Source organism: Rattus norvegicus, chromosome 9 (genome assembly GCF_036323735.1).
Source record: "Rattus norvegicus strain BN/NHsdMcwi chromosome 9, GRCr8, whole genome shotgun sequence".
In the NCBI taxonomy this organism is placed as follows: domain Eukaryota; kingdom Metazoa; phylum Chordata; class Mammalia; order Rodentia; family Muridae; genus Rattus; species Rattus norvegicus.
This window is the reverse complement of record NC_086027.1, coordinates 91612233-91624536: the sequence shown is the minus strand read 5'-3', so window position 1 is coordinate 91624536 and position 12304 is coordinate 91612233. Positions and strand designations below refer to the sequence as shown.

The following is a 12304-nucleotide window of genomic DNA, read 5'->3' as shown; positions in this document are numbered from 1 at the left end:
TTCTCCTCCAGCATGTTGACAAGAGTGCGTGCGTCCCGTAAGATGAAATAACTAATCTGCTAATGAGCACTTTGATCTGCAACTACTTCTAAGAGGCCTTGTAAGGCCGGCACACTCTTTATCATCACATTAACAGAACAGGAAGTTGTGTGCACACTAAGTCACATTAGAGCCACAATCTGGTTTCCCCAGTTTAAAAGTAAGACACATCTCATTTTTTTAAGGTTCTAAAATTCACTCACCATAAAAGGATTACTAGACACTCCAGCAGCTGCTACTTGACCAAAAGGTGTTACCACTGGTTTTGTTTGTCCAAATGTGGCGAAACCTGCACCTTGGTTTTTTTGTTTAAAAAAAAAAAAAAAAAAAGAGAGAGAACCACCAATTATACACGCTACCAAGAGCCTATCTCAGTATTAGAAGCTTCATAAAAATTGTTAACAGATAGAAAAGAAAAGAAAGCCACAAAGATTAACACATTAGATCTGGTGTCTCTTTAGACACCAGAGACAAACTTCCTATAGCATGTGTCTAAGAGCCTCGTGGCTCTGAAATAATCTAACTGTGCCGTCAAGGACTGTGCTGGTGACCGTGTTGTTTGGGAAGGGTCAATGCAGACAATAAATGGATTCTACACAACACCACAGCATTTTTTAGGAAACGTCATCATTTATCACAACTCTATGCACTGTATTTCCTAGCTACTGAATGTATGGAGATCTATAAACATTTTTGAAATGTATGGATTTCAAAGTTCAGCAATTAAAAACCAAGGTAAAAAGAAAGGCTGAGTGACTCTTCTAGACTTTTATAAGTAAGTGTGCCGTGTCACCTATCCTGCGAGTGTGCCGCTGTCACCTATTTAGAGTATTAACCAAAATACACACGCCCATCCCAAAAGCACACCAGCAACCATTTGCCATGGAGAAGAAAAACAAAACTAACACTCTAGGTCTTCAGGACTGTACAATTTGCACTTCAAGTCAAGAAACACACGAGAACACACAAGATGGACTTGTAAGACAAAGACATTGGTGATTCTAAGAAGAGATTTACAGTCACTGATGTCTCTTAACATCAAGGAAATTTATAAAATCACACTTTCCTTAAGCCCACACTGGCAAAGGCTCTCCTCTAGTGTAGGTAGTCAGCAGTTAGCACATAAGCGACTGCGGTCTTAGCATAGTCTCTGTCCCGGCACTGGGTATCCCGTGTAACAAGTACTGAAGTCATGCACTAGCCAACCGTTGGAGCTTACCATTGGGCTGCTGAGAAAAGGCTGTCTGCTGAGGGAAAGCTGCTTGGGCTGGGAAGGGAGGCTGCTGGAAACTGCCGCTAAAGCTGGTGGGGAGACTGTACTGAGCAGGAGTGCCAAATCCTGCTGGCATACTCATAGATGCAGTGCCAAAGGTTGCCGCTGACAGAGGGAAAAAGGGTTGGTCAGAGACACTGCAAACAGTCTACAATGTGGACTACAGCACTTACCTTGAAAACGCTAAGACACGTATTAAGGGCATTTGAAACCTCCAAATCCTGACAATGACAGTAAAGACAGTTCACCACTGTCTATGGTAACCTAGCGAGATTTCTTCCGAAATGCGATGACCAGGCAGAGAAACTACTAACCCTGTCATTTGAAATCCCAAGAAAACTTCCATAAGCAATTACATAAAGTCATACAAAAGCCTGCTTTCAGAAGCCAGTCATACTGTCCTGTGGACAGCATTCTATACATCCTGGGTTCAAGGTTGTTTTCCTATATTCAATTAAAAAAAAACAAGCAAACTTTAATTACTAAGTTTCTGAGATCATGTAAGGTTCATTTTTCTAAAGAAAAAAATTTTAAGACCTCTTCAAAAGAGCTCACTAAAAATTATAGAATTTATAAGATAACTAGGGTGAAAGGCAGGACATTCAAAAATATATTTCTATAACTACAGTCAAAGACAAAGAAAGAAAAAGTCTACTTAAAACATCAATACAATTATAAGAATGTATTTACTAATTATGTGTGTATATATACATATTTCACATATGTATATATACACACAATATATAAACAAAAATATATATTTATACACACGACACACACATATAAACTCATACACCCCCATTTCACAACTGCAAGGGAATGGAAGATATCTGGGATTAGTGAGCTACAGAAGTTGGTGTCAGTGCACAACTGGAAAGTAAGTGGGAAGACCATTTTTACAAGAGATAAAGACTGTCAGGTCCATGGGTCCCGTGTTCAATGTTAGCAGAGCCTCCGGGGATTACTGTGCTTGATGGGTAGTTCACTAACTGGTAATCCATGTGGAAATCACCCATGTTTATGTGATATGTCTATGCCACCCCCCTTTTATATAATAAACAATCACAAGTATGAACAGATTCTCTTCTTACAGATATGTAATAATAGGATGCTGTGTCAGCTGTTGGTAGGAAATACGTAGCACCTTCCAACCATATGCTTACCTAGGAAGGGACTCAGTAAAGTAAGATGATGGGGAGATACTATAAACGCCCATCAATCTGTTGAATTTCTGATTTCAAAACTTTATCAAACCGATGACTGATTCAAGGCAAAGAAATTAAATATTAAAAAAACTCCACAAAATGTTTTACCTAAAAACAAACTGAAAAGTATCGCATAAGTTACCCACAGTAATCCTAATGTTTGTGGCAATGCAAATTTGTTCAAGGAACTTAGAGTATAAAAGGGTTTTGTTTAATTTTTTTACTATGGGGGTCAGGGTGGGGAGAAAAGAACAGGCTATTGGGAAGCAGGTGAACAAAAGAAAAGTCTGAGCACATCGCAAGGGAGACAGGAGGGCTTCACTGCAGACAAAATGCACTAATGCAACTGACAAGTCACCGATTAAAGCACTCACGGCAAAGCTTGGACACTTAGGCAAACCAAACTCCAGATGAAATAAAGCAGAAAGTGATTTGGGACATCAAAAAGGTATCACTTAAAAGTACTATGAATTTAAACGTAAGGGAAATGATCAAAATAGCTATTAACATTCTACTGTGACCATGGAGGGAAGCAACGTTTTTCAGTATTAAAGCACAAATCATCACATAGGATACTCATGTTACTTTAAATACAATGTGACCTTAGTGCCACACATCCATGCCCACTCCATATTAAAACATGGAAACAACTTAATTCCACATGCAAGGATCCAGAACACCAGCAGAAGCTTCCACAAGCAGCTAGACGTATTGCCACACAAATCTAGTTGTGGCCACCTACCAAAATGAGCGTGAGGAAACACTTGAGAATGCATTGCTCCAGAAAGGCCTTATGGGAAGCCATAAAGAGACCAAGGTCAATTAAGTTATATACAGCTACTGTTAAAGTAAAAGTTAGCTGGTTTCATTAAAGATCTCTAGAGTTAGAACACACTGTTGCCCACTGGGTGTCACAGGAATGTACAGTAGAAACACACCCCAAAATCAGACTTCATGTTTCAATTACATTCATGACATTATGTCACTTTTAACAGTTTAGAACAATAAAGGTCAAATGGAAAAATGCTGATGAAATCCATTCTTAAAAATCCTTTGTAGCTGGTCACAGCAACTACATACTTAATTCCAGCCTGGGAGGAGGATTATCTGTGAACGAGGCCAGCCTTATCTTATCTATGCAGCAAACAGCAGACCAAGCAGGCCTGCAGACTCACACTGTCTCAAAACAGAAATAATTTTTAGCTTTATCATTTGAAGATATGATTATAACCCTAAAAATGATACAGTAAGAACCAAAGCATGGGGCATATACATGAAATGCTTTTAACAGTTTAGATGTAGAGGCAGAAAGATCAGTAGTTCGAGACCAGCCTCAGCTACAAAGTAAATTCAAGGCCAGCCTTGACTACATGAAACACCTACCCTCCCCTCCCTTCTCTCTCTCTGACACACACAAACAGGCACACACACACACACACACACACACAAACAGGCACACACAGACACACAAACAGGCACACAAACAGGCACACACACACACAAACAGGCACACACACAGACACAGACACACACACAGGCACACACACACACACACACACACACACACACACACACACACACATACACACACAAGGCCGTACAGAGTAGGCATCATGAAACAAATCCAAAAAGTTTATCACCTGAAACTCCAAGTCTTATACAGAGCCCCTGAATAATACCAGAATGTTTTCTATACAAATTAAAACATTAATTAGAAATATCTAAAAATAACTTAAATGAACTAAGGATTATTATGAGGAGAAAACTCAAACATACAAATGCTAGACTATTTAAAGCACAATGGCCAATCAAATGGAGAAAAGCGTCCGAAGAACACTCACCTGCTGTACTAGAGGATAGAATTACATGCATATATAAAACAGAAAAAAACACGGCTTACTAAATTCTAAAACTGGTGTTGTTTGAATTATAGTCATTTCTATGCACTTTACACTAGGATATTTAAATGAGGCACACAGTGATAGAAAAGTCTAAGTCTTAGTTCTGGTACTTTCTACGTCTTTCAATTTCCTTATTGCAAAGGGGAAGATGGAAGGGTACAGAGATAATAGGACCTACATATTTACACAAAGCTGCTATAAAAATTAAGTGTAACAAAGAGTTAATGTATTATATAGAAAGCAAGAAATATTTTTCTTGCCAATTTAAACAGATTTTATACTGCGATGTACATTCAGCAAAATATTGAGAAGGGACTGTACAGATGGTTCACAAAGTTCCTACAAGCACAAAGACCTAAGTTCAATACCAGAACCCATGTAACCACTTCTCTGTCTTTTGACTAAAATCTAGTGTGAAAATCCACGTGAAAATAAATGTCAGTGGTGGTAAAACAGGCCTCTAATTCCAGACTGCGGAAGCAGAGGCACAAGAATCCCTATGGCTTATAGGTCAGCAAGTGTAGCCTAACTGGTGAACTCCAGGCCAATGAGAGACTGTCTCAGAAGAAGTAGACGGTACTGTCCTCTCACTTTACGAAGATACCTATGTGAGCATGCATTCTCTCTCTCAGCTGACAAGGAAGAGTTCTGTGATAAAGTTTAGTCAATGTATTTTACTCTCTTCTTAGAAAGCCAAAGGCTTCAACTACTCCTGCATCACTAATGCTTGCTAAGCTGTACTATCTCATTATTTCCTATACCCTTACTGAGGCACAGAACTCTCTCTATTGAATGATGATTTAAAATCTTCTCAAGGCTGGCAATATGGATCAGCAGATAAAAGTGTCTGCTGCACAAGCTGGAAGCCTGGGTTCAATCCCTGGATCTCACAATAGAACTAATCCCAAAAGCAGTTTTCTGATCTACAAGTGCTACAGAACATCCATCGTCTCCCACCTTCATTCCAGTTTCTCTAAACTTCTCAGTGAACAGTGACAGTCAGTCAGTATTAACCACTACCATACTTTAGTCAGACACTGAGCGGACATCCTAGGTTGATATTTATTTTTCAATCTTCAAGAGCACAGAACTGTCACACTGTTCCTCCAAAGCTATCTGATGGAGTTTTTTACAGGGTTAACCTTTTTGAGAAGAGCGAGCCCTGGAGAAATCCAAGTGCTGCCGAGAACTAGATGCTGAGGATCGCACCTGTGTCAGAGCTGCGTAGAACCGCAGTGTCAACATTTGTGTCAACTTAATTCAATAGTAACTCAAGAAAGAGTCCGATGACATAAGGAAACACCGTATAATGCAAAAACTACTCTAAAATAGCCAGGTCTAGCAGCATATGCCTTTATTACCAGCATTCAGAAGGCAGAGGCATATAGATTTCTGAGAGTTCAAGGACAACCTGGTCACTATACCAAGTTCCAAGACAGCTAGGGTTCCACAAAGAAATTTTATTTCAGACAAACAAAAAAATTACATTGAAATAAAAATTTGTAGAGATAGTATTTTCTGATAAACTTTAAAATTAAGTACTGCTTATATAAGCTATAGATTTTATGTATAGTATTATAGTCTATGTAGAATCTTAGCACTTAATATACTTTCATATTGGCCACTAGAGATGGCTTAGTGGTTAAGAACACTGACTGGTCTTCCAGAGGTCCTGAGTTCAATTCCCAGCAGCCACACGGTAGCTTATAACCATCTGTAATGGAATCTGATGACCGCCCCCCCTTTCTGGTGTACCTGAAGACTTACATAAAACAAATAAATAAATCTTAAAAAACAAAAACTTTCTTATTTAAAAACAGAAAAAAGTAAAAAGGTGGTGAGGGAATCCCCTAACTCTGATGTACACAGTTGAACACAAACACACAGGGTGACTTAAAGCCACTAACCTCAAACAGCCTGCCTGCCCATGGAGCACTGCTCACACCAGAGAGATAAGCACAGATTTAACTCGAGCTAAGTTGGTACACTCTCAGGCAAGGTGTAACTTGAGCTTCTCTTCTTTTGGTTATCTCTATAAACTGAACAATGTGCCGTGATAACTTTAACACAGCAAGCACACATTGGGACAAATGGTTCTCTTTTTCTTCTGAGTCCCTGTCCATGAGGGATTAGCAAGAAGTACTTTTATATGCCTAGCTACCTTACCAGCCCCTACACAAATCATTTTTTTAACTAAATCTGATAGGTATTTCAAATACTTAAATTATGACTAAGTATTTGTATAAAAGGAAAACAATACTTCTTATTCAGACTTGTGATAAAACAATGTTTAATTCTTATTTCTCTGTTTAAATAGGTTCTCCCTGCAGTGGTAGTCTAAACTGGCCTCCAACTCCTGATCCTCTGCCTCTCCCTCACAGTTGGGTTTACAGACAAATACCCACCATGGAAGCTCTACTATCATATCCTTAGTCTTGCCAATAATAAAGGCATTTATCATAACTACTAATTCTTAATAATTTAAGTATATTATAATAATATACTCTTATTGGAAGGGTGGAGATCTGGGGCATAGATTTCTCTCAGTAGCCTTTGCTGTCCTGGAACTCACTCTGTAGACCAGGCTGGCCTCCAACTCACAAGACATTCCTGCCTCTGCCTCCGAGTACTGGGAATGTAAGGCGTGTGCCACAGCCCAGCCTACAATGATTGACTCCTGAAACTTCACATCAGCACTTGTTTCACTTAGTTGAAGCTCTTGTTCCAATGTAACTCTGAAACACAGAGACAAAGCTGCGACGTCTAGACTGACCAGACAGTTGGCCACACCTGCAACTGCTGACACGCCAGGCAATGCCAGGCAATGGCAGTAAGACAGAACTGGAAGAAATCCAATGAGAATAATGTGACTGGCTTGGGTATGAAACAAGTATAGAAAAAAAGAGGGAGGATAAACAGAATTAATGAGGAAAAAGTATTGAAAGATAAAATGAATCAAGTACTAAACTCCAAAATAAGTGGGCATATAGTTTAGTTGGTACAGTGCGTGCCTAGGATGCAGGAGGACCCAGAGTTTGATCCTCAGCTCATTAAAAACAAAGAAAAAAAAAAAAAAACAACAACAAAATACAGGAACACTAAAAAAAGAAGCACTAAGAGATATTTAATTAGAATTGTATTTATATATAATAATAAAGTATTATAACAAATAATAAAATAATAGTTCACAGTTCATTTGTCTGATGTAATCTCACAGGGCCTTGAGGAAATATTTAGTTACTATGAACGTAATAGCCATTCTGACACTGAGTATACTGAACTACTGTTGTCAATCACATTCTTCTACCCATATTTGAAATTCCCTACCTAAAAAACCAGCATTTCCATCAAGAGGACTGAAGCATAATTTCTCAGCTCCAGTATGTTAAATTCCTAAACCAGACGCATTTGCAGTAGCATTCGTCTCTCTGTTCTTTAGACAAGGTGCCTCAGGCCGCCTCACACACCTTTATCCTTCTGCCTCTGTCTTCCAAGTACCAGGAAGAGAGGCACACACCACCACTCCCAGCTGCTCAGAGTACGTGTCTGATAAAGTCACCCACCCTGTCTCTTACAAAACTGCTTGGCAAGAAAAGAGGCCTCGTGTTCGGGTCTTTACAGTAAGCTCCTTTCCCCAGGTTATAACCCCTTGTTCTAGCTTTTTGTCTTACCTGTTGCTCCTCTGGCATTGGTCTGAAATGGATTTGTAGATGACGCTGCAGACGGACCAGTAGCAGCAACAAATGGATTCGTAGAAGGCGTAGCTTTTAAAAAAGTATAAAATATGCTATAAAATCCTAATATTTTATATTCAAGATTTTTAAAAAATTTCTTCACTATTATTTTTGAAGACAGAAATGTGAACCTTTTGACAACAAAACAGTGCTCTCTTCCTGCCCTCCAGCACCTCTAAAAGAACACCCGGTTACAGCACGTTCAGGTTCTGTGTGAAAGCACATACCTCCAAATGGAGCAGGCCCACTTGAAGCAGGCTGTGTCTGAGGAGAGGCACCCACAGGCACTGTTCCAAAGACACTGCTGGTGAGAAAGAACATCAGGTCAGTATGTAACAGAGACAAGGTCATCTACCTACACAGTGCTTACACATGTACACGCATAAGAACCAACCATTCTCATATCACTGCAGTTTGCACTACAGATAATCCTGATGAGTTTACATTCCGAAAACTGAAATTCCAGTGATAAATTATTTATATATGCTATCGTTGGTAATCAGTAGTATATAGAAATTCTGTTTAAAAATATGTATCTAAGATTGGATTCCATTATCTGACAGCACAAGCATTTTTAATAAGAACTGTATTTCAAAGCAAAAAGAACTTGTTTTATTTTATATTTCTACTACTCCACATAACGGCTGACTAAACAGAAAACAAATGTATATTAAACATCTGTTTGGCGTGTGGGATGAATATGCAGCTTTATATACACACTGAACACAAATGAGTACCTCTTCATTTTCTTTGAGAAGACACCAAAATGGGCAGTTTCCTAAAGTTAACTGATAGAGAAACTGAAACCTATTCATGAACTTTTTCCACCCCACAAAGCGAAAGTTTTACTGACTTTCAGTGACTCTGAACAATTTTCTGTCTTTCTTTCTTTCTTTTTTTTTTTAAAGATTTATTTATTTATTATATGTAAGTACACTGTAGCTGTCTTCAGACACATCAGAAGAGGGCATCAGATCCCGTTACAGATGGTTATGAGCCACCATGTGGTTGCTGGGAATTGAACTCAGGGTCTCTGGAAGAGCAGTCAGTGCTCTTAACCACTGAGCCATCTCTCCAGCCCAACAATTTTCTTTCATGGTGGCTATTTAACAAAATGAAAATACTTATTCAATGAGCTGTGTCAATCTTCCAAATGCTGACATATTTCCATATGCAAAATTTAAAATTCACTTTCATTTATATCAATCATTTCATCAGAGAATTAGAAAACTATCATTTATGGTATATACACAAATTTCCCCAAATTCTAACGCTTGCTTGAAAGCTTTGAGACAAGGTTTCATACAGCAAGGGCTAGCCTGGACTCTGTTACACATGGTGTTCTTGAACTTCCAATCGTTCTGCCTCTACCTCCAGGTGCTGGTAATACCCCATTTATGGTGCTGGGATTAGATCCACAGCTTGGCACATGCTTGGTAAACACTCCCACCTGAGCTCTGCCTCTAGAAGGAGATGCAGTCTTTACAGCTCAAATCCAAACCACCATAAAATGAGTAGCTGGTCTACCCCAAAACTCAAGAACCATACACTTCTTTCAAGCAGACCGTATGTTTTTTTACTAGTTGATACACACATAACACTAACATGCAGAAAGTACATTTAATGGAACACATTTAATAAAGTTGAAAATGGATGGAATTTTTACCAAGAATATTAGTTAGAAAACTCAACGCCATGAGTTGTATGGTAAAGAGGGAAATGGTGGCACATGCAACTTGAGAGCACACGTAAACCCAGGACTCAAGCACGAGGTCTGCTGGTTTGAATAGGAATGGCCCCATAGACTATGTGTTTGAGTACTAGGCCCCTGGGGAGGGGCACTATTAGGAAGTGTGGCCACACTTGTTAGAGAAGTGTGTCACTGTAGAGAGAGACAGCCGTAAGGCCGTGCTCAAGCACACTCAAGTGTGGCACAGTCTCCCTCTGCATCCTGCAGATAACAATGTAGAACCCAACTCTCAGCTCTTTATCCGAGACCATGTCTGTCTGGACACTGCCATGATGATAATGAACTAAATCTGAAACTCTACGCCAACCACAATAAAATATTTTCCTATATGAGAGTTGTCATGGCCATAGTGTCTCTTTCACAGCAATGGAAACCCTAAGTGCAGGCCACAAAGGAGACCACATTTTTTTTTTTTTTTTGAATCAGAAATAAAACAGTATTCATGAGAAACACAATGTCTACTGTGATACAATCTGATGATACTACCTTGATTTTTGCTCAAGATTCCAGCAAGGTTTTCCTGCCTTGTTTTGTGTACCACAAATGCAAATGTCAATCACTGAAAAGTCAAATTAACTTCTCAGAATTATTATGAAAAAGAGGTCTGACCTCACAGACCCTGAGAAAGAGGCTTAAGGAACTCCAGCATTCCATAAATCACACTTGTACACACTCACTAATGAATCACAATGCAATATCAATAGTCCATTTATCCCATGGAATTCACCTGTGTTTCTAGGCCTTAAAGGCCACCTTGTTACTATTATTAAGATATATTATTACAATATGACAAATAATTTCTTATTTGGCTTCAATTTGTCCCATCTCAAGTAGTTAGAATTTCTCTTTAGAAAAGGTGTCAAAGAGAAATAAAATAAATAGTAATACAGTAGATATAATCTACAGAAATAAATAGTAATACAGTAGATATAATCTACAGAAATAAATAGTAATACAGTAGATATAATCTATAGAAATGAACAAAAGGAATAACTAGAATGTTGCATATTCTCAATAAATTTAAAAAGCTTGTTGAAAGTCTAAGGCTCTTCCAGGTTTGGTATTGCACGCCTGCAAGCAAGCACTCTAAAGACAGACCTAGGGACCATGAGATCACAACCAGCCTTATTTAACACAAGGCTTATGTTTTAAACACACAGACAATGACAAGCTAGAGAACGGACAATGAGGTTTGGTGCCAACTGACTGAAAACTGTGCCCTGACAGGCAGTCCGACTGCTAAACAAACTCTCTGCTGAGTACAATCCATATGTAATTGTCATCTAATTATGTGTGTTGCTTGAAGTACAGTTAGCGTCCAAGAGGGAAAGGGGGTTAGATTTCTAAGATTTGATAAAAGAATAGTGGCAGATACAAGAATTATATTTTAAATAACAAATTATACTCAATTTCCTCAGACTTAAAAATATTCAATTATTTTTAAATTACAACCCCACGACAGTCATATATTTTAACTATGTTATTCAGATGTGGAAAAAAAATCAGAACGTTACAGACAGGAGTGCTGACTGAGATAGGGAGGGTACCTGCTAGCATTACTGGTGGATGTGTACGCATTATTGGAGGTGGCTGCAGAACTGAACACGCTGTCTAACTCTGCCAGGGCTGCATACTTGTCAGAAGATGCACTTGAATGACTGGGAACTGAAACCACAGAACCAACAGGAGCTTTACCGGTGGTCCCAAAACCACTCCCTTGATCACCTCCTAGAGGCAAACAAACAAAAAAGTTACACCAAAACTTTAATATCATATTGTCAGTTTATCAATCATATTTGCCATGAAACACAGGTAAACCCAAAACTGACTGGATCTAAATTTTAAATGGACAGGATTCAAAGAACTCTAAGACAGATGGTTTCACTCAAACAAACACAGAAGACTATATGATGGATCTAATGTACACAATCTATTAATATTACCAATCTCCTGGGGTTTTCCATGAAAAAAAGATAATTATGGAAGAAATACATATATAGGAAGTATTTAAGGTGCTTCCTGTGCTAGGCACTGCTCTCAATGCCTCACATATAATAATTCACAAAATCTAAGTCCAATACTTCAATTCTATGACCCCTCCCAGGTTGCAGAGGAGAAAAGCAATGTCAAGGATCAGGGTGAGAATCCAGTGCAGCACATATTCCCACTGCCTCCATAACACACACTGCTCCAGTGCAGCACATATTCCCACTGCCTCCATAACACGCACTGCTCCAGTGCAGCACATATTCCCACTGCCTCCATAACACACACTGCTCCAGTGCAGCACATATTCCCACTGCCTCCATAACACGCACTGCTCCAGTGCAGCACATATTCCCACTGCCTCCATAACACACACTGCTCCAGTGCAGCACATATTCCCACTGCCTCCATAACAC

The 12304-nt window shown here is 39.0% G+C and overlaps 1 protein-coding gene across 1 annotated transcript in view; it reads right to left on the bottom strand.

The window, feature by feature from the left end:
* Positions 1-12304, bottom strand: part of Agfg1 (ArfGAP with FG repeats 1) — a 57727-nt gene that overhangs the window by 6152 nt on the left and 39271 nt on the right. Inside the window, 5 exon segments of the mRNA NM_001135596.2 lie at positions 243-334; positions 1259-1417; positions 8090-8182; positions 8380-8456; positions 11450-11630. Coding sequence (NP_001129068.1) covers positions 243-334; positions 1259-1417; positions 8090-8182; positions 8380-8456; positions 11450-11630 — 602 coding nt within the window.